The 25712-nt window shown below is 42.8% G+C and overlaps 1 protein-coding gene and 1 long non-coding RNA gene across 3 annotated transcripts in view; one reads left to right on the forward strand and one right to left on the reverse strand.

The window, feature by feature from the left end:
• The window catches only part of LOC138429066 (uncharacterized), a 38884-nt gene extending 24955 nt beyond the window's left edge, over positions 1–13929 (reverse strand). Inside the window, exons 1-3 of the long non-coding RNA XR_011252661.1 lie at positions 13626–13929; positions 13418–13525; positions 13189–13322 (exon numbers count right to left, since the gene is read on the reverse strand). This is a non-coding gene — a long non-coding RNA (uncharacterized lncRNA). The remainder of the gene's footprint in view (positions 1–13188; positions 13323–13417; positions 13526–13625) is intronic.
• An 87-nt stretch (positions 13930–14016) lies between these two features.
• Positions 14017–25712, forward strand: part of ERCC4 (ERCC excision repair 4, endonuclease catalytic subunit) — a 41393-nt gene continuing 29697 nt past the window's right edge. The window contains exons 1-2 of one of the 2 annotated variants that reach the window (XM_069570164.1): positions 14017–14280; positions 15905–16085. In XM_069570164.1, coding sequence (XP_069426265.1) covers positions 14077–14280; positions 15905–16085 — 385 coding nt within the window. In that variant the 5' untranslated portion in view covers positions 14017–14076. The remainder of the gene's footprint in view (positions 14281–15904; positions 16086–25712) is intronic. The other variant, XM_069570165.1, reaches the window with a different exon arrangement.

The raw sequence follows: 25712 nt of genomic DNA on the forward strand, positions 1-25712 counted from the left end.
CTCAACATTTAGAAAACTAAGATCATGGCATCTGGTCCCATCACTTCATGGCAAATAGATGGGGAAACAGTATCAGACTTTATTTTGGGGGGCTCCAAAATCACTGCAGATGGTGACTGCAGCCATGAAATTAAAAGACGCTTACTCCTTGGAAGGAAAAGTTATGACCAACCATCATAGAAAGCACATTCAAAAGCAGAGATATTACTTTGCCAACAAAGGTCCATCTAGTCAAGGCTATGGTTTCTCCTGTGGTCATGTATGAATGTGAGAGTTGGACTGTGAAGAAAGCTGAGCGCTGAAGAATTGATGCTTTTGAACTGTGGTGTTGGAGAAGACTCTTGAGAGTTCCTTGGACTGCAAGGAGATCCAACCAGTCCACCCTAAAAGAGATCAGTCCTGGGTGTTCATTGGAAGGACTGATGTTGAAGCTGAAACTCCAATACTTTAGCCACCTGATGCAAAGAGCTGACTCATTGGAAAAGACCCTGATTCTGGGAAAGATTGAAGGCAGGAGGAGAAGGGGACAAGAGAAGATGAGATGGTTGGATGGCATCACCGACTCAATGGACATGGGTTTGGGTGGACTCCGGGAGTTGGTGATGGACAGGGAGGCCTGGCATGCTGTGGTTCATGGGGTCGCAAAGAGTCGGACACAACTGAGCTGAACTGAAACATATATAATAATGTTAAAGTGTGCTTCATAATTGATAAATGCATTTTCTGTCTGTCACAAGTCAGATTTTCTAGGAAGCAGACTTTGAAAAAGAGATTTCTATGCAGGAAATTCACTGGGGAATTCTCAACATCTATAAGAAAGTAAAAATAAAAAAGCGGGACTAGTCAAAAAGAAAAGTTGAATTGTGATATAGTCATAACAAGTGAAGGGTGAAGTCGCTCAGTTGTGTCCGACTCTTTGCAACCCCATGGATTGTAGTCTACCAGGGTCTCTGTCCATGGCACTTTCCAGGCAAGAATACTGGAGTGGGTTGCCATTTCCTACTCCAGATCTTCCCGACCCAGGGATTGAACCTGGGTCTCCCACATTGTAGGCAGACACTTTACCATCTGAGCCACCAGGAAAGTCCTCAGCTAATCCTATAAGAAGTTCTGGAGCTGGGTTGGCCTGGGGCAAGAGAACTTCAACCAATCCCTGCATCAACCAGTCCATAGGTGAAACCACCACTGTAAAGAGTTGTGGAGTAATCTTGAGCAAAGCACCTCTTTATAGCCGAAGGCAAGTCTTAGGAACTCAGCCAAGAAACTGCAGCTGCCAATACCCCCAGCAGATGAGAGGATGAATTTTCAGTCCTGGAAGGTAGTGATCTGATCAGCATATTACAGTATCCACTACAGTCTACCCCTTGTCAGATTCATATGTTGCACATAATTTAATCTGTGAATGGCTCTTCCAGGATTCTATTGGGACGCTTCCTGGGGTAAATTTCCAAATAATAATAAATGTGATTAACCGTGGCCCCCACCACTAAAGCAGGTCCCAGTTCCAAACTCCTTATCTTTATACCCACTCCTACAACTAGCCATTCTAGAATCCCCTCGCCTATGGCTAGCACCTCTGAAGGTCGAGGTGGCTTATCTGGTGCAGCAATTTAGACCCTCTTCTCTGTGGAATCTGAGCACCTGGTCACCAGTGTTTCTCACGCCAATCAAAATTACCATCAAAATTGGGCCAATGACTCTCGAAAGACAGCCAAGGATTTCTTTGGTGAGAAATAAATGTCTGTTGTTTACAAGCCATCCAATCTGAGCTGTCTTTTTATTCATTTTTCAGTGCTGTGATGGGCCTTCATTGCTGCATGGTGGCTTTCTCTTGTTTCAGTGAGTAGGCTTCTCATTGCGGTGGCTTCTCTTGTGGAGGACAGGCTCTCGGGCACCAGGACTAAGTAGCTATGGTGCACGGGCTTAGTTGCCTCATAGCACGTGGGATCTTCCCTGACCAGGGGTTGAACCATGACTCCTGCACTGGTAGGCAGATTCTTAACCACTGGACCATCAGGGAAGTTTCGTGTGTTATCTTTTTACAGCAGCCCAAATGGGCCAATGTCTCCAAAGTACTTTCCATTTCTTGCCCATTTGGTATGTCAATGATGTCATCAGTGTAGTGGGCCAATAGGATGTTGTATGGGATGTCCAGATGACCCAGGACCTTTGGGACTATATTTAGCAAAAGGAAGGAAAGTTAAGATAGGACTGGGGCAAAACAGTAAATGTATACTGCTGTATACATCATAAGTAAATACAAAGCCTTTCTGGTCAGGGTGGAAATCAGCACATTTCTCGGATCAACGGTCACATGCCATGTACCTAAGGACATATTAATCTCCTCCAGCAAAAGATATCATATCTGGCACAGCAGCTATGTTCCAGTTACCTACTTGTAACAAACCACACAGTGCTGTAAACCAATAACAAGCATTTCAGTTCAGTTCAGTTTCTCAGTTGTGTCTGACTCTTTGCAACCCCATGGGCTGCAGCATGCCAGGCCTCCCTGTCCATCACCAACTCCCAGAGTTGACTCAAACTCATGTCCATGGAGTCAGTGATGCCATCCAACCATCTCATCCTCTGTTTTCCCCTTCTCCTCCCGCCTTCCATCTTTCCCAGCATCAGGATCTTTTCAAATGAGTCAGTTCTTCGCATCAGGTGGCCAAAATATTGGAGTTTCAGCTTTAGCATCAGTCCTTCCAATGAATATTCAGGACTGAGTTTGTTCTAATTCTGGAGGTCAGCTGGGCTCAGCTGGGTAATTCTCAGTCAGGGTCTGTCATGTGGCTACAGTCAATTGGCGCCTGGGGTCAGGGTCATCACAAAGGCTTTCTCACTCAGATATGTGCTCTCTGGGCTGGGATGACTCAGGTAGCTAGGGTTGCTACCTGAGCAACTCAAGGGTTGCTCAGGCAAATCTCAATCTCAATCTCTCTCTCTCTTTTTAAATGTTTAACATTTATTTATTTATTTGGCTGGGCCAAGTCTTAGTTGCTACACATGGGATCATCATTGTGGCATGCAGGACCTTTACTTGAGGCATGCAAACTCAGCTGCAGCATGTGGGATCCTGTTCTCTGATCAGGGATTAAACCCAGGTCCCCTGCATTGGGAGCACAGAATCTTAGCCACTGGACCATCCAGGAAGCGCCCTCCCACTCACTCATCTCTATTTCCTTCCCTCTCCCTCACCCATCTCTCCAAATAGTCTCTCAACATGGTGGACTCGGGATCGCCAGACTGGTTACATGGCAACTGAAGGCTCCCAGAGAGAGTGCCCCAAAAGAAACCAACATGGCCTTCACTATACTAACTTTGGAAGTCACGCATCAGCATCATTTCTGCCACATTTTAATCATTAATACAGGCACAGGGTCTTTCTTGGTGGCTCAGTGGTAAAGAATCTGCCTGCCAATGCAAGAGACATAAGAGACCCAGGTTTGATTTCTGGGTCGGGAAGAACCCCCTGGAAGACAGCGTGGCAACCCACTCCATTCTTACCTGGAGAATCCCACGGACAGAGGAATCTGGTGAGGTCCATCGGGTCACAAAGAGATGCACGGGACTTAAAACTTAGCATGCAGACATGAGAGGGATGGCTACCCCTGTAATACTGTTTTTTATATACTCTTCTGGCTGATGTGAGAGAGAAGGGCCATTTCAGACACTTCCTGTTGGCCTGCTCCCATTATGACAGTTTTTACTCGACAAGCCAGGGATGCGGAGTTCTCCCAAACACCTAGTATGTCCATTCCAATCATACTTGGCTATCCCTGGAACAGAAAAGTGACCTGGGGTGAGGCAGCCCTCTTCAGCTGAAAGCAAGTCTTAGAGACTCAGATGAGAACTGTTGGCCTCCAGCATTTCCAACAGATGAGGAAATGAATATTTGTTTCAAATAGAGTGTGGCATACCAGAGCATCCACTACACTGACTGTCCCTCATAGAGTTTGATGAAATTTGATAAAGTTAAAAAAAATCAAGGATTTATCTGGAAGTGGCACAGGAGAGAAAAAAGGAAGAAGGCCATTTACTCATTTTTCAAGAATGTTTAAAGAACTAACCTTTTATTAGTCTTAAAGAGGACTCTCCATGAATAAGCTATTCACAATCTCATTTTTCCCACCAGAATGATACAAAAGCTATCATACTATTTCCTCCTTTCTCTTATTTCAAGCAACTTGTCTTGACTTCTAAACATCATTCTCACTCTAAATGTCAATGCTGTATATCATGACTCCCTGTGGAGGCAAAACTAGGCATGATGAGATCTATGTTAAATAACAATCAATTCTATTTTTGAAACGAGCCAGCTCTGAATTTCCTAAACCTATTTTTTATTGAGAAGGTACCCTGACCCAATGGCATTTCTCAGAAAAACATAAGCAGCAAACTCCAAAGCAAGCATCTAAGAGGTCAAGAAAGGACCAGATCATGAAGAAATGACAAAATGGGATATTTCAAATGGCTATCACTTATTTACATTCATTTATTTAATAAATGAATGCTTTAAACCCCAAAATCTAGTGCCATGAATAATTGATTTATCTTCTACTGAATTATATTTGCTTACTATTATTTAATTTTTAATACATTTAAACTATATGACTTAAAACAGCAAAAAGAATTAAAAGATAAACATTGAAAAAAAAAATCCCCTTCTCATCCTGAATTCCATCTGTTCAATTTCCTTTAACAGTTTCTTAGTTTCTTATATCCTGCCAGATTTTCTTTATGTACATTTGAGCATAAATCTACATTCACAAAAGTGATCTTACACAAAAGGGAGCATATGTTATACACGGTTCTACACCTTACTTTTTTCACTCAACAAAATCAAGAATTTCTGATTAATAAGAACCCCAGGGGTTGGGGGGGATTTTTACAGTAAAATATTACCGGGGATTTTTTGGATAATCATAGGATTGTTGCAGATACGCTAAAATGATAACTATGTATTACTTATAAATTACAGAATTAAGTCTGTCTGCATGTTCCACCCTAATGACAAGGTCCTCCTATAAAACTACATGGCTTATTTCCATTTAATATTAAGCCAAAGGTCACTACAAGCAATGTGGTCCAAAAATCAGACCCAAATTTAATGTTTTCTTCTATCACCCCTGCCCTCTTCTACAAGACTGCAGGTAGAACCACATTTGGAGAAAACATCGAAAGTCTACATTTAAATGACTGGGTCCCTTCTCATCTGAAACTATCACAACATTGTTAATCGGCTATACCCCAACACAAAATAAAAAAGGGTTTTTTTTTTTAATTCTACATTTAAGACCTTTATGAATAAGGTCCCCAGGCATCACTACCCCAGAATTCCCTTCTCCACAGGACTAACTCTAAATCAGGCAAAACAGATTACAACTGCAAGGTCATCAGTGCCTACTAACAAAGACAGGTAACTTAGAACATTGTCATTTGCTAGGTCAAAGCTCTTTGCCAGCGTCAGCTCCAAGGCATGCACAGTCACACAGGCTCAAGAAGGCCTCATGCTTGGTTAATTGCCCTGCTGTCACCACCTGGAAATTCTCCATTTTTTACAAAATGCCCTGAATTTTTATTTTGCACTGCCTGCTGCCTCCTCTCAGAATGCATTATAAGAGAGAAGGTGCAGTAAGGGGAAAAGAATGTCTCCAAAAATAAGGGAAAACACATTCCACAAAGCTTACTGGATTTAAGTATTATTTTCCCCAGGGGAGAGCCTCCATGGGGTTCCCCATAAATCCTTGCAAAAGGTTAATTGCTAATCCATAGGAACCACTATCATTTTCACAAAAGGTTACTTGTTGTTGCAAAGAGGGGCAGGTAATTGGTTTTTGTGTTCAGCTTCATTCTTGCTTTGTTTCTTTTTTGTTAAAGATGAATGGCTTGTCAAAACAGCACGAATATATTTATTTTAATTACAAGCCATCCAAAGTCCTTATTTCCAAGAGAAAAGATTAGTTTAATAATTAAATTCCTTCTGCTTCTGTGAGTAATAATTAGTTAACCAAATGCTGTGTCTTCTTTTCATGGACTTAACTATAGAGTATTAGCATTCAGGTGACTTCATTTTCAGACAATTAATACTGGGCTTCCCAGGTGGCTCAACTGGTAAAGAATCTGCCTGCCAATGGAGGAGACACAGGAGACCTGGGTTCAATCCCTCGGTCAGAAAGATCCCCTGGAGAAGGGAATGGCAACCCACTCCAGTATTCTTGCCTGGGAAATCCCATGGACAGAGGAGCCTGATGGGCTACAGTTCTTGGGGTTGCAAAAGAGTCAGACATGACTTAGCAACTAAACAACAACAACAAATATACGTGATACACACCAATGAATTTCCCATGGACCTCAGGTCATGGGCAGAACTCTACAGGTATTGCAACTGTTTCCCCAGTCCTGTATGTACCAACTATTGCCCACGGACAGAATCAGTAATAGACTGCTCAAGGTCATATACTAAAGTTTTTCAAATGTTTCTATTAATAGATGCTGCTGGAATTAATAAGTTAACAATTGATATGAAAGCATTGCTGAAATCGTGTGTGTGTGTGTGTGTGTGTGTGTGTGTGTGTGTGTGTGTGTTGTGTGTGCTCACTCATGTCTGACTCTTTGCGGCCCCGTGGACTTAGCGCACCAGGCTCCCCTGTGCATGGAATTTTCCAGGAAAGAATACTGGAATGGGTTGCCACTTCCCACACCAGGGGATCTTCCCAACCCAGGGATCAAACCCAAGTCTCCTATGTCTACTCCCTGGCAGGCAGATTCTTTATCACTAACACCATCTGGGAAGGTTTGCTAAATTCACAGCAGCTTTTTAAATGTATTGTCCCAACAAACAAACACAGAAAATCCTACTGCCTTTATGAAGGATGGGTCCAACAGTATTTTGAATTTGTTAAAAGGATATTTGAGAGTGGAAAGGAAGGGGACCATCTGAGCCACATGTTCAAATCTGAATGACTCAGGATGGCGTTCAAAGGCCTTCAGCATCAGGCATTTAAGGAGGCAATAGTTTAATTTAAGGCGGCAATAAGAAAGAATTCAGGTTTAGAAGCAGATGGACTGTGCTCCGTGTTCCACTCTTACCTGGGTAGCTGTGGACAAGTTAGTTATGTCTTCTCACCTGTAGGGCCTTACTCAGTAAAACTTTAATCCAATTGTCAGCTGATGGGTGGGGCTGTGCTCCCCTCCTTTAGTTGTTTGGCCTTCGGTGACCCAGTTCTGGAGTCTATAGGCTTCTACTGCTGTTTTCAGCTGCTGAGTCGGTCGACTCTGCGACCCCATGGACTGCAACACGCCAGGCTTACCTGTCCTTCACCATCCCCTGGAGTTTGCTCAAACTCCTGCCCATTGAGTCAGTAATGCCATCCAACCATCTCATTCTCTGTCATCCCCTTTTCTTCCTGCCTACAGCAACAGGGTCTTTTCCAGTGAGTTGACTCTCTTCACATCAGGTGGCCAAAATATTGGAGGTTCAGCATCAGTCCTTCCAATGAATATTCAGGGTTGATTTCCTTTAGGACTAACTGGTTTGATCTCCTTGCTGACCAAGGGACTCTCAAGAGTCTTCTCCAAAGAGGGCTTACACGAGCCACATCTCCCAGGACTGATGCTGTCAATACTTCTGTCCCCATGGCAGGCCACTCCCTACCCACGCCTGTGCAGGAGACTCTCAAACACTCACAGGTAGGTCTGTCTCAGTTCCTGGGGGGGTCACTGTTCCTTTCCCCTGGGTCCTGATGCACACAAGATTTTGTTTTGTTTGTGCCCTCTAAGAGTCTCTGTTTCCCCCAGTCCTGTGGAAGCTTTGTAATCAAATCCCACTGGCCTTCAAAGTCAGATTCCCTGGGTATTCCCAGTCCTCTGGCTGGATCTCCAGGCTGGAAAGCCTGATGTGGGTCCTAGAACCTTCAAAACAGTGCAAGAACTTCTTTGGTATTATTGTTCTCCAGTTTGTAAAGTCACCCACCAGCAGGTATAGGATATGATTTTATCGTAACTATTCCCCTCCTACCATTTCGTTGTGGCTTCTCCTTTGTCCTTGGATGTGGGCATCTTTTTTTTTTGGTGGGTTCCAGTGTCTTCCTGTCAATGGTTGTTCAATAGCGAGTTGTAATTTTCATACTCTGGCAGGAGAAGATGAGCACATGTCCGTCTACTCTGCCATTTTAATCTCGTCTCTTCTCACTCGGAAAATAAGGAGAATAACAGTTCCTACTTTGTTATCTCACGAGACATCACCCCAGACTCTTTGCAACCCTCTGGACCATAGCCTGCCAGGCTCCTCTGTCCATTAGATTTTGCCTTTTCCTCCTCCAGGAGATCTTCCTGACCCAGGGACTGAAACTACGTCTCCTGCGTCTCCTGCATTAGCAGGCGGATTCTTTACCACTGAGCTACCTGGGAAACCCCTATGGATTATTACAGGATCCTGGAAATAGTTCCCTGTGCTATATAGCAGGTCCTGTTGATTATCTGTTTTATGAATAACAGTGTATATCTGTTAATCCCAAACTCCTAATTTATTCCTCCCTCACCCCCTTTCCCCTTTAGTAACCATAAATTTGCTTTCTGTCTGTGAATCTGTTTCTGTTTTGTAAATAAGTTCGCCTGTGTCATATTTTAGATTCCACAAGTAAGTGATATCATATGGTATTTGTCTTTCTCTGGCTCACTTAGTATGATAATCTCTAGGTCCATCCATGTTGCTGCAAATGGCATTATTTCATTCTTTTTTATGTCAGCTCCATTTTAAAGATTAGGCCACTTAGGTGTAGAGAGGTTAAATAACCTGCATAGGTCACACAGCTGAGCTGGGTTTCAAATCCAAGTCTTTATAAGTTACATCCAGAACCCTTAAACCTTACAAGCAAACTCTAAAGGGCCCAAAGGTGATCTGGTCCTAGGAAAGGAGTTAAAGTCAGAAAGCATTCTCTCTTTATCTTTTCTCCAGCCTCTAGATTTAAGGCAGTCTCCATATGGATGTGAAAAACTGAGGTTGTTGAGAGAAATTATGGTGGCCTACCTATGGCAATCAGGGTTATCTAAGATGTGCTGAGTTCTACCTCAAGTCAGGAGGAAAATGATGCTTAATCTCACTGCAGCCCAGCACCAAACACCACAGGGCTGCTGCCTGACCTGTGTCTTGGTGGGCAAAACTGAAATCTGCAAAGTGATCTAGAGTGGAGATAGCTCTGGTGATCAGAGCAATCTAAAACTAAGGAAAGGTTTGGAGAATTACTGTGACAGTGGTGTGGTGGGAGGAAGAATCTTTTAAGTGAAAACCTTTTGCCCAGGGATGTGAGAGTTGGACTGTAAAGAAAGCTGAGTGCTGAAGAATTGATGCTTTTGAACTGTGGTGTTGGAGAAGACTCTTGAGAGTCCCTTGGACTGCAAGGAGATCCAACCAGTCCATCCTAAAGGAGATTAGTCCTGAATATTCATTGGAAGGACTGATGCTGAAGCTGAAACTCCAATACTTTGGCCACCCATGGAAAGAACTGACTCACTAGAAAAGACCCTGATGTTGGGAAAGATTGAAGGCAGGAGAAGAAGGGGATGACAGCGGATGAGATGGTTGGATGGCATCACTGACTCCATGGACATGACTTTAAATAAGCTCCAGGAGTTGGTGATGGACAGAGAAGCCTGGTGTGCTACAGTCCATGGGGTCGCAAAGAGTCAGACATGACTGAGCAACTGAACTGACTGAGGGGCAAAACTACAATGTCTAGACACATCTGCTAGAATTTATTAATACAAAATTCTGCTTCCCTAGATACCAACTTTTGACATTGTTGCCCAGAACACACATGAAATATAGAATTCACGATGTAATACTGTGCAGTACTGATGAAGTATTTATTTAGTACTTGGGAAGTGTTTTCTTTTGCTTTCATTATAAAAGCAATATAAGTTAATGGTAAGAAAGTCAAACAGAGCAGAACAGAATAAACTGAAATGTAAAGGTCTCACCCTATTCCAACCACCCGTTTCAACTCCCCAGAAGCTATTACTTTTGTTAAGGGCTTTTCTATGTAGTCATAAGGAAATAATGTCTGTTTACTGGTTCTTTAAACAAATGGGACCATTCTATACATTACTGTTTAGAAGTTACTTTTTGTATTATATAATAGCATGGATTTGGTATCTTGTCACATACAGCTTGGCAAATAGATGTGGAAACAGTGGAAATAGTGGCTGACTTTATTTTTGGGGGGCTCCAATATCACTGCAGATGGTGACTGCAGCCATGAAATTAAAAGATACTTACTCCTTGAAAGGAAAGTTATGACCAACCTAGACAGCATATTAAAAAGCAGAGACATTACTTTGTCAACAAAGGTCCGTCTAGTCAAGGCTATGGCTTTTCCAGTAGTCATGTATGGATGTGAGAGTTGGACTTTAAAGAAAGCTGAGCACCGGAGAATTGATGCTTTTGAACTGTGGTCTTGGAGAAGGTTCTTGAGAGTCCCTTGGACTGCAAAGAGATCCAACCAGTCCATCCTAAAGGAGACTGGTCCTGGGTGTTCATTGGAAAGACTGATGTTGAAGCTGAAACTCCAATACTTTGGCCACCTGATGTGAAGAGCTGACTCATTTGAGAAGACTCTGATGCTGGGAAAGATTCAGGGTGGGAGGAGAAGGGGACGACAGAGAATGAGATGGTTGGATGGCATCACCGACTCAATGGACATGAGTTTGGATAAACTCTGGGAGTTGGTGATGGACAGAGAGGCCTGGAGTGCTGCAGTTCATGGGGTCGCAGAGTTGGACATGACTGAGCGACTTAACTGAACTGAACAGCTTGTAAGTATTGTATGATATTCCACTCATTAGGGATGCAGGAAGAAGTTTTGACTAGTCTCCTAGCGTAAGAAATTCAGGAGAAATGTCTGCAAAATAATGACAGTTCACAAAATTGTATGATGAATAAGCATCTTCATACATAAGTTCCCCACAGAATATAAGTTCTACGGTAGCCTAGCTTTTAATCTGTTTTGTTCACTGACAAGTCATGGGTGCCCAATACATATTTGTGGGGTAAATATATTTTCACATATGTATGGATCTATATAGATATGTTAAATTTCCTAATATATTGACCAGTCATCCTCCAAAATTACTTCTTCATTATATACTCTTACGGGACTTCATCTGTAGAGCTGTTTATTGGAAATAGTGAATACTTGTGTATTAGTTTCCAGTTGCTGTAACAAATAACCACAAATGCAGGGGCTTAGAACAACCCAAGTTCATTATATTCCAGTTCTGGGGGCCAGAAGTGCAAAATCGGTTGGCAACAATGTGTTCCTTCTGAAGGCCTCAGAGGAGAATTCATTCCCTTGCCTTTTTCACCTACAAAAGGCGGCATTCTTTGGCTCAGGGCCCCTTCCACATCATTCCAATCAGGGCCCCTTCCACATCATTCCAACCTCTGTTTCCGTTGTCACATCTCCTTCTCAGACTCTCACCCTCTGGTCTCTCTCCTTCCTTTATGTGGATGCTCATAATTACAGTGGGCCCACCATGACAATCCAAAATACACTCCCCATCTTGAAATCTCTAAATGAATAATGTCTGCAAAGTCTCGTTTGCCACATAAGGTAACATATTCACAGGTACCAAGGGATTAAAACATGAACATCTTTGTGGAGCCATTACTTTGCACATCACAGCCGGGAATCAGGTTTGAATATCAGAGTTGTTACTTCAACAGGCATATCCTTCATACGTGTTGAGTCCCTGCTTATCATGTCCTGAACTAAATGCCCTAACTAGTTGACTGGTCTTGGCCAAATTACAAAAGCTCCTTGAGACTCCATTTTCTCACTTGCAAAAGTGGAGGGAGTCACGAGTCTCATAGGAATGGCTATATGGAGAATTCTGCAGACATTCTTTTCCATTTAATCAACATTTAGGAAATACCATATCCGGTTTAAATCTTGACAAAATGTAAGTAAAGTACTAGACTAAGCAGTAAGAGGTAGAGAAACAGATCCTCTTGCTGCGTGATCAGTTGCACCCAACTCTTTTGCCACCCCATGGACTGTAGCTCGTCAGGCTACTCTGTCCACAGGATTCTCCAGGCAAGATTACTGAAGTGGGTTGCTATGCCCTCCTTCAGGGGATCTTCTAGACCCAGGGATTAAACCGCATCTCCTGCATTGGCAGGCAGATTGTTTACCACTGAGCCATCAGGGAAGCCCTGTAAACTACTGACGTTGATATAAATCGGTACAGGCTTTCTAGAAGGTGATGTGGCACCAGGGATGTAATGAAAAACCTTATATATGTTTGTTCTCTTTATCCTAGTAAGTACCTGCTTCTAAGGTGCATCTTAGGGGCATGGTTGAATTTATGTCTGAAGATGCTCAATAAAGTATTATTTACAATATGACAGGGGAAAGTGGAAACAGACTCAATGTCCACTAATAAGGAATTAGGTAAATGAGGATGGTACATTTGCATTGCAGAAATCTCATCGGCCATATATATAAGAGAATTTGGGGGCTTCCCTGGTTGCTCAGTGGTGAAGAATCCGGCTGCCGACGCAGGAGACACAGGTTCAATCCCTGGGCTGGGAAGATCCCCTGGAGGAGGGAATAGCAACCTACTTCAGTATTCTTGCCTGGGAAATCCCACGAACAGAGGCGCCTGGCAGGCTATAGTCCATGGGGTTGCAAAAAAGTCAGACACAACTTAGCACCCAAACAGCAACAGCATTTCTTACAACTGAATGTGTCTGTACAATTATCCTCAATAAAACTGTCAAAAACAGAATTTTGTAGAAGAATATTAAATGCCACATTCACAGATTTATCAGATGAGAGCAACAAACTCTTGATTTAAATCAGGGTTACTCATTATATCAGTAAAATAATTATCTGTGGTGAGAATTTATATACCAAAAAAAAGACAGAAACTAAAAGCTTAGATGATGTTACAGTAGTAATTTCTGGTAATAGAATAACATTATTTCTATTTTTGCTTACTTATACAGTATTTTTTATTTTCTAATAATGGAGGTTGGGGAAAAGGGGACGTACACACAAAAGAATTCCTCTAATTAGATTAGAGGCATTTCTACCTACAGAACCAATACCTAGGTGTCCCCCTAGTGGAAGACAAGGCTACACTGGGTACACCTGGTTGTGACTTTTTACAGAGCTAAGAACCCACCTTGGAGAAGGAAATGGCAACCTACTCCAGTATTCTTGCCTGGAGAATCCCATGGACGGAGGAGCTTGGTGGGCTGCAGTCCACGGGACCGCAAAGAGTCGGACACGACTGAGCGACTTCACTTAAGAACCCACCTGCCAATACAGGAAACGTAAGAGAGGCGGGTTCGATCCTTGGCTGGGGAAGATCCCCTGGAAGAAGGCATAGCAACCCACTCCAGTATTCTTACCTGGAGAATCACATGGACAGAGGAGCCTGGCAAGCTATAGTCCATAGCATCGCACAGATTCGGACACGACTGAAGCGACTTAGCAGCATCAGCAATTATAGTCAAGACCTTTCGAGAGAAACAAGAGCCTGAGATTAACAAACTATTCTGCTTATTCAAAAATTTTTTAAAAGAGGGGCCCATTGCAAAAGAAAGGAGCAAACCTCACCCTGAGTAGCAGATGCTACCAATCCTAAGCGCAGTCCTTAGACTGACAATTAACTTTTTCAATGGACAATGTCAGCGAGCTCAGTTCCTTGGGTTTACATCTCCTCTCTCGCTTTGTGATAGCTTGTGGTCTAGTGGGTCTAGGCCGCCTGACTCTCAAATCTAAACTACAGACGAGGTGAAACCTGAAGCCCGCAGCAGACACCTGTTGAGGGCGATAGCACCTCCCCGCGGAGTCCACGAATCTTCGATTCCTCTAGGTTCCTCTTCGGCTGCGTTCGGCCTGCTCCCGTCCTGTCGGGCTCGGCTCTCTTCGGCTACTTTCGGCGACTTTCGTCTCGGTCTCGGCTCCCTTCGGCTACACTCGGCTCTCTTCGGCCTGGTCCGGCCCACTCTCGTCTCAGACTCGGCTTCCTTCGGCTACGTTCGGCCGCCGCCCCGGAAGGGCGCCCATGGAGCCGGCGCCGGCTCGAACGACTGCTATGGCGCCGCTCTTGGAATATGAGCGGCAGCTGGTGTTGGAACTGTTGGACGCCGACGGACTGGTAGTGTGCGCCCGCGGGCTCGGCGCGGACCGGCTCCTCTATCACTTCCTCCGGCTGCATTGCCACCCGGCGTGCCTAGTGCTGGTGCTCAACACGCAGCCGGCCGAGGAGGTGCGGCCGGCCGCCGGCGCGGGGGACGAGGGGACCCCGAGAGGGCTGGGGAGCCTCCTGAGCGGACGCAGGCCTCGCGCGGAGGCCGGGCCTCTGAGGGCGATGCGGAGCCCTGACGCAGGCGGGAGGGCGTGGAGTAAGGGTCCCCGAGGTAGATGCAGGCCCCTGGCGCGGGTGCGGGAACGCTGAGACGGTGGGAGAGGTCCCGAGGTGGTTGCAGGACGCTGACGGAGGTGCCAGGACCCTGAGAGGGCGGCGGGGTCCTGAGGGAAGATGCGGGACCGTGACACAGGTGCGAGGACCCTGAGAGTGTTGGAGGGTCTCTGCGAGCAGTTAGGGGAGTTCATTTGAGGAGGATGGAGGTGGGGAGAAGGATCGGAGGTCTCTGGAGAGGGTGGGGAGATACTTGCAGGAGGATATGGGTGGGAATAACAAGGCAGTCCTGAGGTTGGATATTAAGGGACTTGCTGGAGGCAGAGCAGTGAGGTCCCTAAAAGAGAACAGTGATGGGGATGGAGGAGTCGCTGAGGGGAGTGAGGACTTAGGAGACGCTGTCTGGGGAAGCCTAAGCGACTTGGCAGCAGCAGCAAGCAGGGAAGAGGACGTCCTGGGGGTTCACCCAGGCTTTGGGACGAGGGGCATAAGGTCAGAAGGGAAGGGAGCTGGAAGCTGGGGGTATTGGGAAAGGGTCCCTGGGTTAGGGAGAGGAGAGGACCCTGAGGAAAACAGGATACACCTGTGTTGTGGGATGGTGACAGGTGTCACAGCCTGCTTGACAAGTCTGATGAGCCCTTAGCTATCTAGAGCATGTGGCCTCAGGGAAAATGCCAGCTGAGAAGAGTGACCATAAACTCCTAAGAGCTGGGGACCAGGCTGGTTTATCTGGGTATCCCTAGTGCTTGACTGGGACTTAGCACAACAGGCGCCCCCCAGGAAAAGTGGCACGGAACTGAAGATGTGAAGGACCAAGGGTCCCACTGACATGATGAAATCCCCTCTAGGGGGGACCCGGACAGAACTAATAGTCTAAAACACCACCTGGGAAAAGGGTACCCTTGTTGTCTTCTCACATGGTACACGTGACTGCAAAGCCACCTCTGGCAGGCAGTATTTTCTAGGTAGCAGTCGTTTAGCCCAGGATTTTAAAGTCTTTTTGTTGCTAAACTGCTAATACCATCTCAAGTGCAATGAGTCTTTAGTGCAAACCCCAAAACAAAAACAAAACCCTAAGTAAATGTCGATGGATTGATTAGTGTTAAGTAGTAATTTGTGTGTTCATTATAAAGTTCATAATCTCTGAATAAGTCTTCATGTCATTTTAATTACAAATGCTGCTGCTGTGCTATGCCGTGGTCAGTCATGTCCTACTCTTTGTAACCCCGTGGACTGTAGCCTGCCAGGCTCCTCTGCCCCTGGGATTCTACAGGCAAGAATACTGAAATGGGTTGCCATTTCCTTCTCCAGGGGATATTCCCCACCCAGGGATGGAACCCACGTCTCCTGAATTACCAGCGGATTCTTTACCTCTGAGCCTTCAGGGAAGCTCTTTAAATACAAACACTTGCAACCTATTAAAAACTGCCTTGTATTAAATAGTCTGCTAATCCAGTTTAATTTGATTTAGGAGTATTTTATCAATCAGCTGAAGATAGAAGGAGTTGAACATCTCCCTCGCCGAGTAACAAATGAAATCACAAGTAGCAATCGCTATGAAGTATATACACAAGGCGGTGTGATATTTGCAACAAGCAGAATACTTGTAGTTGATTTCCTGACTGATAGAATACCTTCAGATTTAATTACCGGTGAGAATTTGAAGCCTTATTGTTATTTGCATATGTTTCTTTTTTTCCCATGCATGTCTGTTCTCTCTGCTAAACTCCAGACTAGAACCTTGTTGTAAACAGCATTGGATTTTTTTTTTGCTCAGCATTTTGCTTCCAGGTGTTAACACAATACCTGACAACATTTTGGATGCTCAGTAAATATTTATGGCCTGAATGAGAAACTAAATGTAAGATTGACATTTCTGTGTTTTTTAAGCTCATATTCAGTCAATGCTTAGTAATTGACTGGCGGTTGCTTTTAGAAGCTAATCAGATTTGAATGTTTATAAATATTCTTTGTGTATCCCCTAAAGTAGTTTGGTTTTTCCTCTTTAAAGAGTATTTTTTTTAACCATGATTTTGAAATTTTCAAAAAAAAATTTTCCAGTGTCTTTCACTTACAGTGTTACATTGGTTTCGGGTGTATAACACAGTTGATTCAATATTTTATAAATTATGCTCCATACAAATTTATTGTAAAGATTGACTGTATTCCCTGACCGGTACGTTACGTCTTTAGCTTGTTTCTTTTATACTTAGTAGTTTGTGCCTCTTGATCTGCTTTTTGTATTTTGCTTCTCCCCGACCCCTCTCCTCACTGGTACCACTAGTTTGTTGTCTGTTCCTGTTTTTTTACATTTGTTCATTTGTTTTATTTTTTAGATCCCACATAAAAGTAAAAACACAGCATTTGTCTTTTTCTGTCTGACTTACTTCCCTTAGCATAATACCTTCCAGGTCCATCCATGTTGTGGAAAATGGCAAAATTTCAGTTTTTATTATGACTGAGCAATGTTCCATTGGATATTTATATATATATGTAGCACATCTTCTTTATCCATTCCTCCACCTGTGGATACTTCAGTTGAATCTTATAGGTAATGCTGCTATGAACTTTGCAGTGCATGTATCTTTTTCAATTGATGTTCTTATTTTCTCCAAATACCCAGGAGTGGAGTTACTGGATCATATGGTACTTTTCTTTTTAATTCTTTGAGGAACCTCCATACATTTTCCACTGTGGCTGTACCAATTTACATTCCCACCAAGAGTGCACAAGGGTTCCTTTTTTCCCACAACCTCAGAAACACTTATAACTTCTTGTCTTTTTCACAATAGACATTCTGAGAGGTGTGAAGTGATATCTCATTGTTTGTCTCTGTTGGCCAGTGTTGGAAAAATGCCTATTCAGGTCCTCTGCCCATGTTTTAATCAGGTTTTTTTCTTTTTTTGATACTGAGTTGTATAAATTTTTTATACATTTTGGATATTAATCTTTTATTGGAAATATTGTTTGCAAATATCTTCTCCCATTCAGTAGGTTGCTTTTTCATTTTGTTGGTTGGTTTCTTTCACTGTGCAAAAGCTTTTTAATTTGGTGTAGGCTCATTTGATTATTTTTGCTTTTGTTTCCCTTGCCTAAAGAGACAGATTCAAAAAGTATTGCTAAGACAGATGTCAGAGAGCCTACTGCCTATGTCTTCTCCTAGGAGTTTTATGGTTAAATTTTGGTTTCTAGTCCATTTTGAGTTGATTTAATACAGTGTGAGAAACATGTTCTGATTTCATTATTTTACATGTAACTGTCTAGATTGCCCAGCACCACTTATTGAAGAGAGTCTTTTCCCCATTTTGTTGTGGTTGTGTAGTCACTAAGTCATGTTCGACTCTGCGACACCATGAACTGCAACATGCCGTTTCCCTGTTCTTCATTATCTCCCAGAGTTTGTTCAAGTTCGTGTCCTTTGAATTGGTGATGCCATCCAACCATCTTGTCCTCTGCTGCCCTCTTCTCCTTTCGCCTTCAGTTTTCCCATCATAAGGGTATTTTCCAGTGAATCAGCTCTTTGTATCAGGTGGCCAGAGTATTGGAGCTTCAGTTTCAGCATCAGTCCTTCCAATAAATATTCAGGATTGATTTCCTTTAGGATTGACTGGTTTGATCTCCTTGCAGTCCAAAGGACTCTCAAGAGTCTTCTGTAGTACCACAATTTGAAAGCATCAGCTCTTCAGTACTCAGCTTTCTTTATGGGCCAACCCATACTCTCACATCCATACGTGACTACTGGAAAAACCATGAATCTGACTGTACAGACCTTTGTGAACAAAATGTTTTTGCTTTTTAATACACGATCTAGTTTTGTCATAGCTTTTCTTCCAAGGAGCAAGTGTCTTTTTATTTCATGACTGCAATCACTGTCAGCAGTGATTTTGGAGACTAAGACAGAAAATCTGTCACTACTTCAACTTTTTCCCTTTTTATTTGCCATGAAGTGATGTTAATTAGTTGACCATGTGCTTGAGTTTATTTCTGGGCTTTCTATTTTGTTCCATTGATATTTGTGTCTGGTTTGGGGCCAGAACCATACTGTTCTGATTGCTATAGCATTGTAGTATAATCTCAATGAAGGTGATAGCTCCAGTGTTGTTTCGTTTTGCTCTTTGAAGTCTTGTGGTTCTAATCAAATTATTTGTTCTAATTCTTTAAAAAATGTCATAGATATTTTGATTTGGATTGCATTAAATCTGTAGATAGCTTCAGGTAGTATGGTCATTTTAACAATATTAATTCTTCCAATTCATGAACAAAATATATTTCCATTTGTCTTCAGTTTCTTTCATCAGTGTCATAGTTTTCAGAAATCAGATCTTTCACCTCCTTGGTTAAATTTATTGTTAGGTATTTTATTCTTTTTGATTAAGTTGTTAAAGGGATTGTTGTATTGATTTCTCTTTTCAATACCTAATACTTAGTGTAAAGAAACACAACAGATTTCTGTATATTAATCTTGTAGCCTACAACTTAATTTATGTATTCTCAAAGTTTTTGATGGAGTTTTTAGCATTTTCTATATATAGTATATATCTGGAAATAGTTTTACTTCTTCATTTCCAATTTGGATGCCGTTTATTTCTTTTTCTTGTCTGCTTGCTGAGGGCAGCCCTTTTAATACTATGTAAATAGAAGTGGGAAAAGTGGACATCCTTGTCATGTCCCTGATTTTAGAGGAAAAACTCAGCTTTTCACCATTGAGTATAACATTAGCTGTGGGTTTGTTATAAATGGCTTTTATTATGTTGAGGTATGTTCTCTCTATCCAACTTTGTTGATAGTTTTTATCATGAATGGATGTTGAATTTTGTCAAATGCATTTTCTGTATCTATTGAGAAGACTATGTGATTTTTATCCTTTGTTTTGTTAATGGTTCAGTATTCACAAGTCGAGTTTCAATATTGAACCATCCTTGCATCCCTGGAATAAATCACACTTGGTCATGAAGTGTGATGCTTTTTATATATTGTTGAATTCAGTTTGCTAATATTTTGTTGAGGATTTTTACATCTGTGTTCATCAGGGATATTTTCTCTTTTTTGTAGTGTCTTTGTCTGGTTTTGGTATCAGAGTAATGCTGACCTGGTAGAATGAGTTTTGAGGTGTTTCCATCCTCTGATTTTTTTGATAGTTTGAGAACCATAGGTATTTACTTTTCCTGTAATGTTGGGTGGAATTCCTAGACCTAGATTTTTCTTTGTTGGGATTTTTTTTATTAGTGATTCAGTTTTATTACTAGTTAGATATTTTATTTTTTTCTGATTCAGTCTTTGAAGATTGTATGTTTCTAGGAGTTTATCCATTTCTTCTAGGTTGTCCAATTTGCTAGCGTATAACTCTTAGTATATTCTCTTATGACTATTTATATTTTTGTGATATAAATTGTAAGTTTGCTTCTTTCATTTATAATTTTATTTGGGCCCTTCCCCTTTTTTTGTCTTGAGGAGTCTTGCTAAAGGATCAATTTTGTCTTTTAAAAAAAAAAAAAAACAACCTCTTCGTTTTATTGATCTTTTCTATTGTTTGTTTGGCTTTTTTGGTCTCTCTTTCCACTCAGGTTTTTATTTTCTTCTTTCTGCTTACTTTGGGCTATGTTTTTTTTCTAATTCCTTTAAATGGAAAATTAGGATGTCTACTTGAGAAATTTCTTGTTTCTTGAGGTAGGCCTATATCACTTTAAACTTCCCTCTTAGAACTGCTTTAAGTGTATCCCGTAGATGTTGGAAAGTTAAATTTCTGTTTTCATTCATATCAGGGAATTTTTTAACTTCCTATTTGATATCTTTGTTGGCCTATTGGTTTTTTAGTAGCATGAGGTTTAACTACATGTGTTTGTATTTTTCCATTTTATTCCTGTATTGATTTCTAGTTTCATTCCTGTTATGGTTGGAAAAGATCCTTGATATAATTCCACTGTTCTTAAATTTACTTAAGGACTTAAGTCCTTCTAGGACTAGTATGCTAGTCTTTCTAGCATTTTTCACTTTATTGTATTTTTTAGTTCTGATTGGCTCTTTTTTGTTCTTTGTTGAAGTTCTCACTATGTTCCTCTGTTCTTTTCCCAAGTTCAGTCAGTCAGTAAGTTCAATCACTCAGTCGTGTCCAACTATTTGTGACCCCATGAACTGCAGCACTCCTGGCCTCCCTGTCCATCACCAACTCCCGGAGTCCACCCAAACCCATGTCCATTGAGTCGGTGATGCCATCCAACCATCTCATCCTCTGTCGTCCCCTTCTCTTCCTGCCCTCAATCTTTCCCAGCATCAGGGTCTTTTCAAATGAGTCAGCTCTTCGTGTGAGGTGGCCAAAGTATTGGAGTTTCAGCTTCAACATCAGTCTTTCCAATGAACACCCAGGACTGATCTCCTTTAGGATGGACTGGTTGGATCTCCTTGCAGTCTAAAGGACTCTCAAGAGTCTTCTCCAACACCACAGTTCAAAAGCATCAATTCTTCAGCACTCAGCTTTCTTTATAGTCCAACTCTCACATCAATACATGACCACTGGAAAAACCATAGCCTTGACTAGACAGACCTTTGTTGACAAAGTAATGTCTCTGCTTTTTAATATGCTGTCTAGGTTGGTCATAACTTTCATTCCAAGGAGTAAGCGTCTTTTAATTTCATGGCTGCAGTCACCATCTGCAGTGATTTTGGAGCCCAGAAAAATAAAGTCTGACACTGTTTCCACTGTTTGCCCATCTATTTGCCATGAAGTGATGGGACCGGATGCCATGAAGTGATGGGACCGGATGCCATGATCTTCATTTTCTGAATATTGAGCTTTAAGCCTGCTTTTTCACTCTCCTCTTTTACTTTCATCAAGAGGCTCTTTAGTTCTTTACTTTCTGCCATAAGGGTGGTGTCATCTGTATATCTGAGGTTACTGATATTTCTCCCGGCAATCTTGATTCCAGCTTGTGCTTCTTCCAGCCCAGTGTTTCTCATGATGTACTCTGCATATGAGTTAAATAAACAGGGTGACAATATACAGCCTTGACATACTCCTTTTCCTATTGGAACCAGTCTGTTGTTCCATGTCCAGTTCTAACTGTTGCTTCCTGACCTGCCCATAGGTTTCTCAAGAGGCAGGTCAGGTGGTCTGGTATTCCCATCTCTTTCAGAATTTTCCACAGTTTATTGTGATCCACACAGTCAAAGGCTTTGACATAGTCAATAAAGCAGAAATAGATATTTTTCTGGAATGCTCTTGCTTTTTTGATGATCCAGTGAATGTTGGCAATTTGATCTCTGGTTCCTCTGCCTTTTCTAAAACCAGCTTGAATATCTGGAAGCTCACGGTTCACGTATTGCTGAAGCCTGACTTGGGGAATTTTTGAGCATTACTTTACTAGCGTGTAAGATGAGTGCAGTGTGTCGGTAGTTTGAGCATTCTTTGGCATTGCCTTTCTTTGGGATTGGAATGAAAACTGACCTTTTCCAGTCCTGTGGCCACTGCTGAGTTTCCCAAGTTCAGTGAGCATTTTTATGACTCTTATTTTAAAGTCTTTATCAGGTAAATTACTTATCTCTGTTCATTAGGGTTTTATCCTCAGAATTTTATCTTGCTCTTTTGTTTGTAGCATATTCTTCTGTATTCTCATTTTACTTGACTTTCTCTGATTGTCCCTGTGAAGTTAGGCAGCACAGTTACCTGTCCCAGTCTTGAATCCATGTCCCTGTGTGGGCATGTCCTTTGCAGTCTATGTGCCCCATGGGTGCTTTTGGTGGGAGAGCTGGGTCTGAAGAGAGCAAAGACTGCATCTTCCCTGAGGGTGCGCTGGTGGAGCTGCCTTGTTGGGGGATAGGGCTGGGGCAGGAGGGGCTGGAGTGGAGCAGGAGCCCGGTGCAGGCTGGCAGAGTGGGAGGGGCGGCAGGGTCCTGCAGGGCAGCTGGAGCACCAGGCAGCTTTCAGTCTGCTGCCTCTGCTGAGACGTCTCTGCATACTTGATCTCTTCAAGAGTGGAGTCTTGGTTTTCTGCAGCCCACTGGTAAGCCCCAGCGGTTTCCAAACCAGCCAAAGGGGCTCGTCTTCCCCGTGCTGGACCGCTGGTACCCAATGTGGGGTTCAAACCCCTCACTCTTCAGAGAGGATCCCTGAGCCTGTGAGAGCTCCCTTATCTTCTGGGCCACCCCCTGGGGCTGTGGGTCCCAACGAGATCTCTTTTCCTCCTCTCCTGTCAGACTCCCTGGGGTTCTTTCTCCATAGCCTTGGTTATAGGAGAGCCGTTCTACTGGTCTGCAGGTCATTCTGAGAGAGAGTTGCTCTGTATGTCATTGTAGTTTTGATGTGTTCATGGTGGGTGGGACGGTGGTGAGCTCAGAGTCTTCAAACTCTACCATCCTGATCCCAGCTCTCTCCCATGATTGCAATTAAACTAAGCAGTTGCTTAATTATTTTGAGAAGAATGGTTTAATGGTAGCCAGAATTAATGTAGAGATGGAATCATTTTTCACTGTTGTTTATCCTTCGGGAAACCTTTTCTGATTTCCCCAAAGATAATTTAGGGGCCCTACCCCTGTCCTCCCCAGTCAGAGAACTTCAGAACACCACACTGTATTTGCCTGTTTGTCTGTATCACTCATGAGATGGCCAGCCTCCTAAGAGTGAGGAACAACTTCATCCCAGGCTTAGGAGCTGGTACGTAGTAGGTACCAAACACATAGATGTTAGGTGAATGATGTATGTATATACTGTGGTCTTTAATGAACTTCTGAAGGGCAAAGAGGTGCTGGAATTCAGAATTGTCCTTCCTACTATATCTAACACATTGCCCTGAGCCTCGAAGACCCTCGGGAAATATTTAATGCGTAAATGTATGAATGAATGTTTTTTAATGGTCATTTGTAATACTTCATAATTTTATGTCTTTGTTTTGGCTGTGCTGGGTTTTCATTGCTGAGTGGCCTTTTCTCCAGTTGCTCTGAGCAGGGGCTACCCTGTAGTTGTGGTGTGGGGGCTGATTCTCACTGTGGTGTCTTCTCTTGGGGAGCGTGGGCTCTGGGGCACACAGGCTTCAGTAGTTGTGGCTCCCGGGCTCTAGAGCACAAGCTTACTAGTTGTGGTGCCTTGGCTTAGTTACTCCATGACATGTGGGATCTTCCCAGATCAGGGATTGAAATTGCATCTCTTTCATTGGCAGGCAAGTTCTTTACTGCTGAATCACCAGGGAAGCCCTGAACCAATGTTTTATATGATTCATGGTGAACTGATTGATGGAAAGTTTTGCTGTACTTTTATATGTATCAGTTATAAGCCATGACAGGGCTGTACAGTTAGGGTCAGACTCGCTTGACTTTGAAAGGTATCGCCACTGCTTAGAAGCGAGTTACTTAATTTTCACAAGTCTCAGTTGTCTCATTGCTTACGTTGAGAAAACAGTGCCTTGTGAAGTTATCATAAGGACTAAATGAGGTAAAATAAATATACTTGCTTAGTACAGTACATGGTACGTAATAAATAATCGATAATAGAAAAAAAAAAAAAAAGCTTTGTATAGCCCCAAATCTTCATACATTGTAATAAAATATTTTACTGCTTGTTGCCGCTGCTGCTAATTCACTTCAGTCGTGTCCGACTCTGGGCGACGCCATAGACGGCCCCCACTAGGCTTCCCCATCCCTGGGATTCTCCAGGCAAGAGCGCTGGAGTGGGTTACCATTTCCTTCTCCAGTGCATGAAAGTGAAAAGTAAAAATGAAGTCACTCAGTCGTGTCTGACTCTTAGTGACCCCATGGGCTGCAGCCTACCAGGCTCCTCTGTCCATGGGATTTTCCAGGCAAGAGTACTGGAGTGGGGTGACATTGCCTTCTCCGTTACTGCTTGTTGGTTTCTTATAAATTCAGCTTTACTTAAGTTGATAAAATGGAAAAAAGTATTGGAATGACCACTAGATGTCAGTATTACTCTGTGACTCCCAGTAACAGTTCAACCTGATTAGGCAGAAAGCAATCTGAGTCGAAGGACTATGCAAACTGTGGTTTATAGGTGGTTCCTAATTAAAATGCCATTCCCATTTCTGATGGATTCCCAGCCAGTAATGAAGCTGGAGCTGTTACTGCTCCTTGGCTGAGTAAAATGCAAATGATCCAAAGAAATGAATCCTTTCAAACGCTGCAACCCCTGGGATCATCGTCTGTCCCCCACATTCTCCCAGCCCCTGTAGAAGCTTTCAGCACAGCTGTTACAGAGCAGTGTCCTAGGAGCATGTAACCCCCTGGGGAGTCCTGAATGCACCAGGCAAAGCTTGTTCTGTCCCTAGCTCTTAGCATCACTGCACCCACCCTAGGCATCCCTGCCAGCATGACTTCTCAGCAGTGGGAGAACTGTGAAAATATCTCCCCAGATTATACTTTCAAATATGCAGGGAAAGAGGATCCTTTCATTGTTAAAGCATATCCTGACATCTCTAAACAGACCTCAGAACACACTTTCCTTGGTAAACTTAAAGGAAAAAAAAAGTTACATGTTAGATTTGCATACCCAGTGCTGTAATTCAGCTTGATTGTCATTCAGACTGTATGTCATTTTTAACATTAAATATTAGTAAAGATCACCTGCCAGTGGTCCCTTATTTGGCAGGAATGAGATCGGTGCTGAAGACAAAGATGACAAGATGGCAGGGTGCTCTGCTGAATCAGGCGGCCTCTGGGTTTGAGCTCACCGTCACCAGATGCCAGCTGTGTGACCTTGGGCAAGTTTCTCCATTTCTGTGTGGCTCAGTTTTCTCTCCTTTCTCTTAGGATTATTGTGAGGGTGAACTGACATCAGGTGTATGAAATTCTTTGCATTATGCATAGCACATAGTAAGCACTGTCGGATTACTTCTTATAATGATCTTGTGCCCAAGCAGGAGGAGATAGGTGTAAAGAAATAATTACAGTGCAGCAAAATGAGATGCAAAAATGCGGCACTAGAATCGCACCCGGAAACCTAACTTACTTATACTTTTTTAAGGGGGAGGGGTGCGTGGTCCTCAGATGATGTCACCTAGTAGGAAGAATAGAGCTGTTACCAGACACTCATGATTTGGAACCTTTGGCCTCCGTTTACTTGTAGGGTGACCATGGTCAAGTTCCTGGTCTCTATAGTAATACCTACCCCATAGAGTTATTGTGAGGATTAAATGAAATAAAAATCTGTAAAAATACCTAAGCCCAGTGCTTAGGGCTGGGATAGAATATACTTCTCTTCTCCCTCCTTCTTCTGGCTTCCAAAAGAATGACAACCTTTTGGAGCACACCATTTTCTTAACTTGAGATTCACCTTTTCT

Source organism: Ovis canadensis, chromosome 24, assembly GCF_042477335.2.
Source record: "Ovis canadensis isolate MfBH-ARS-UI-01 breed Bighorn chromosome 24, ARS-UI_OviCan_v2, whole genome shotgun sequence".
Lineage (NCBI taxonomy): Eukaryota > Metazoa > Chordata > Mammalia > Artiodactyla > Bovidae > Ovis > Ovis canadensis.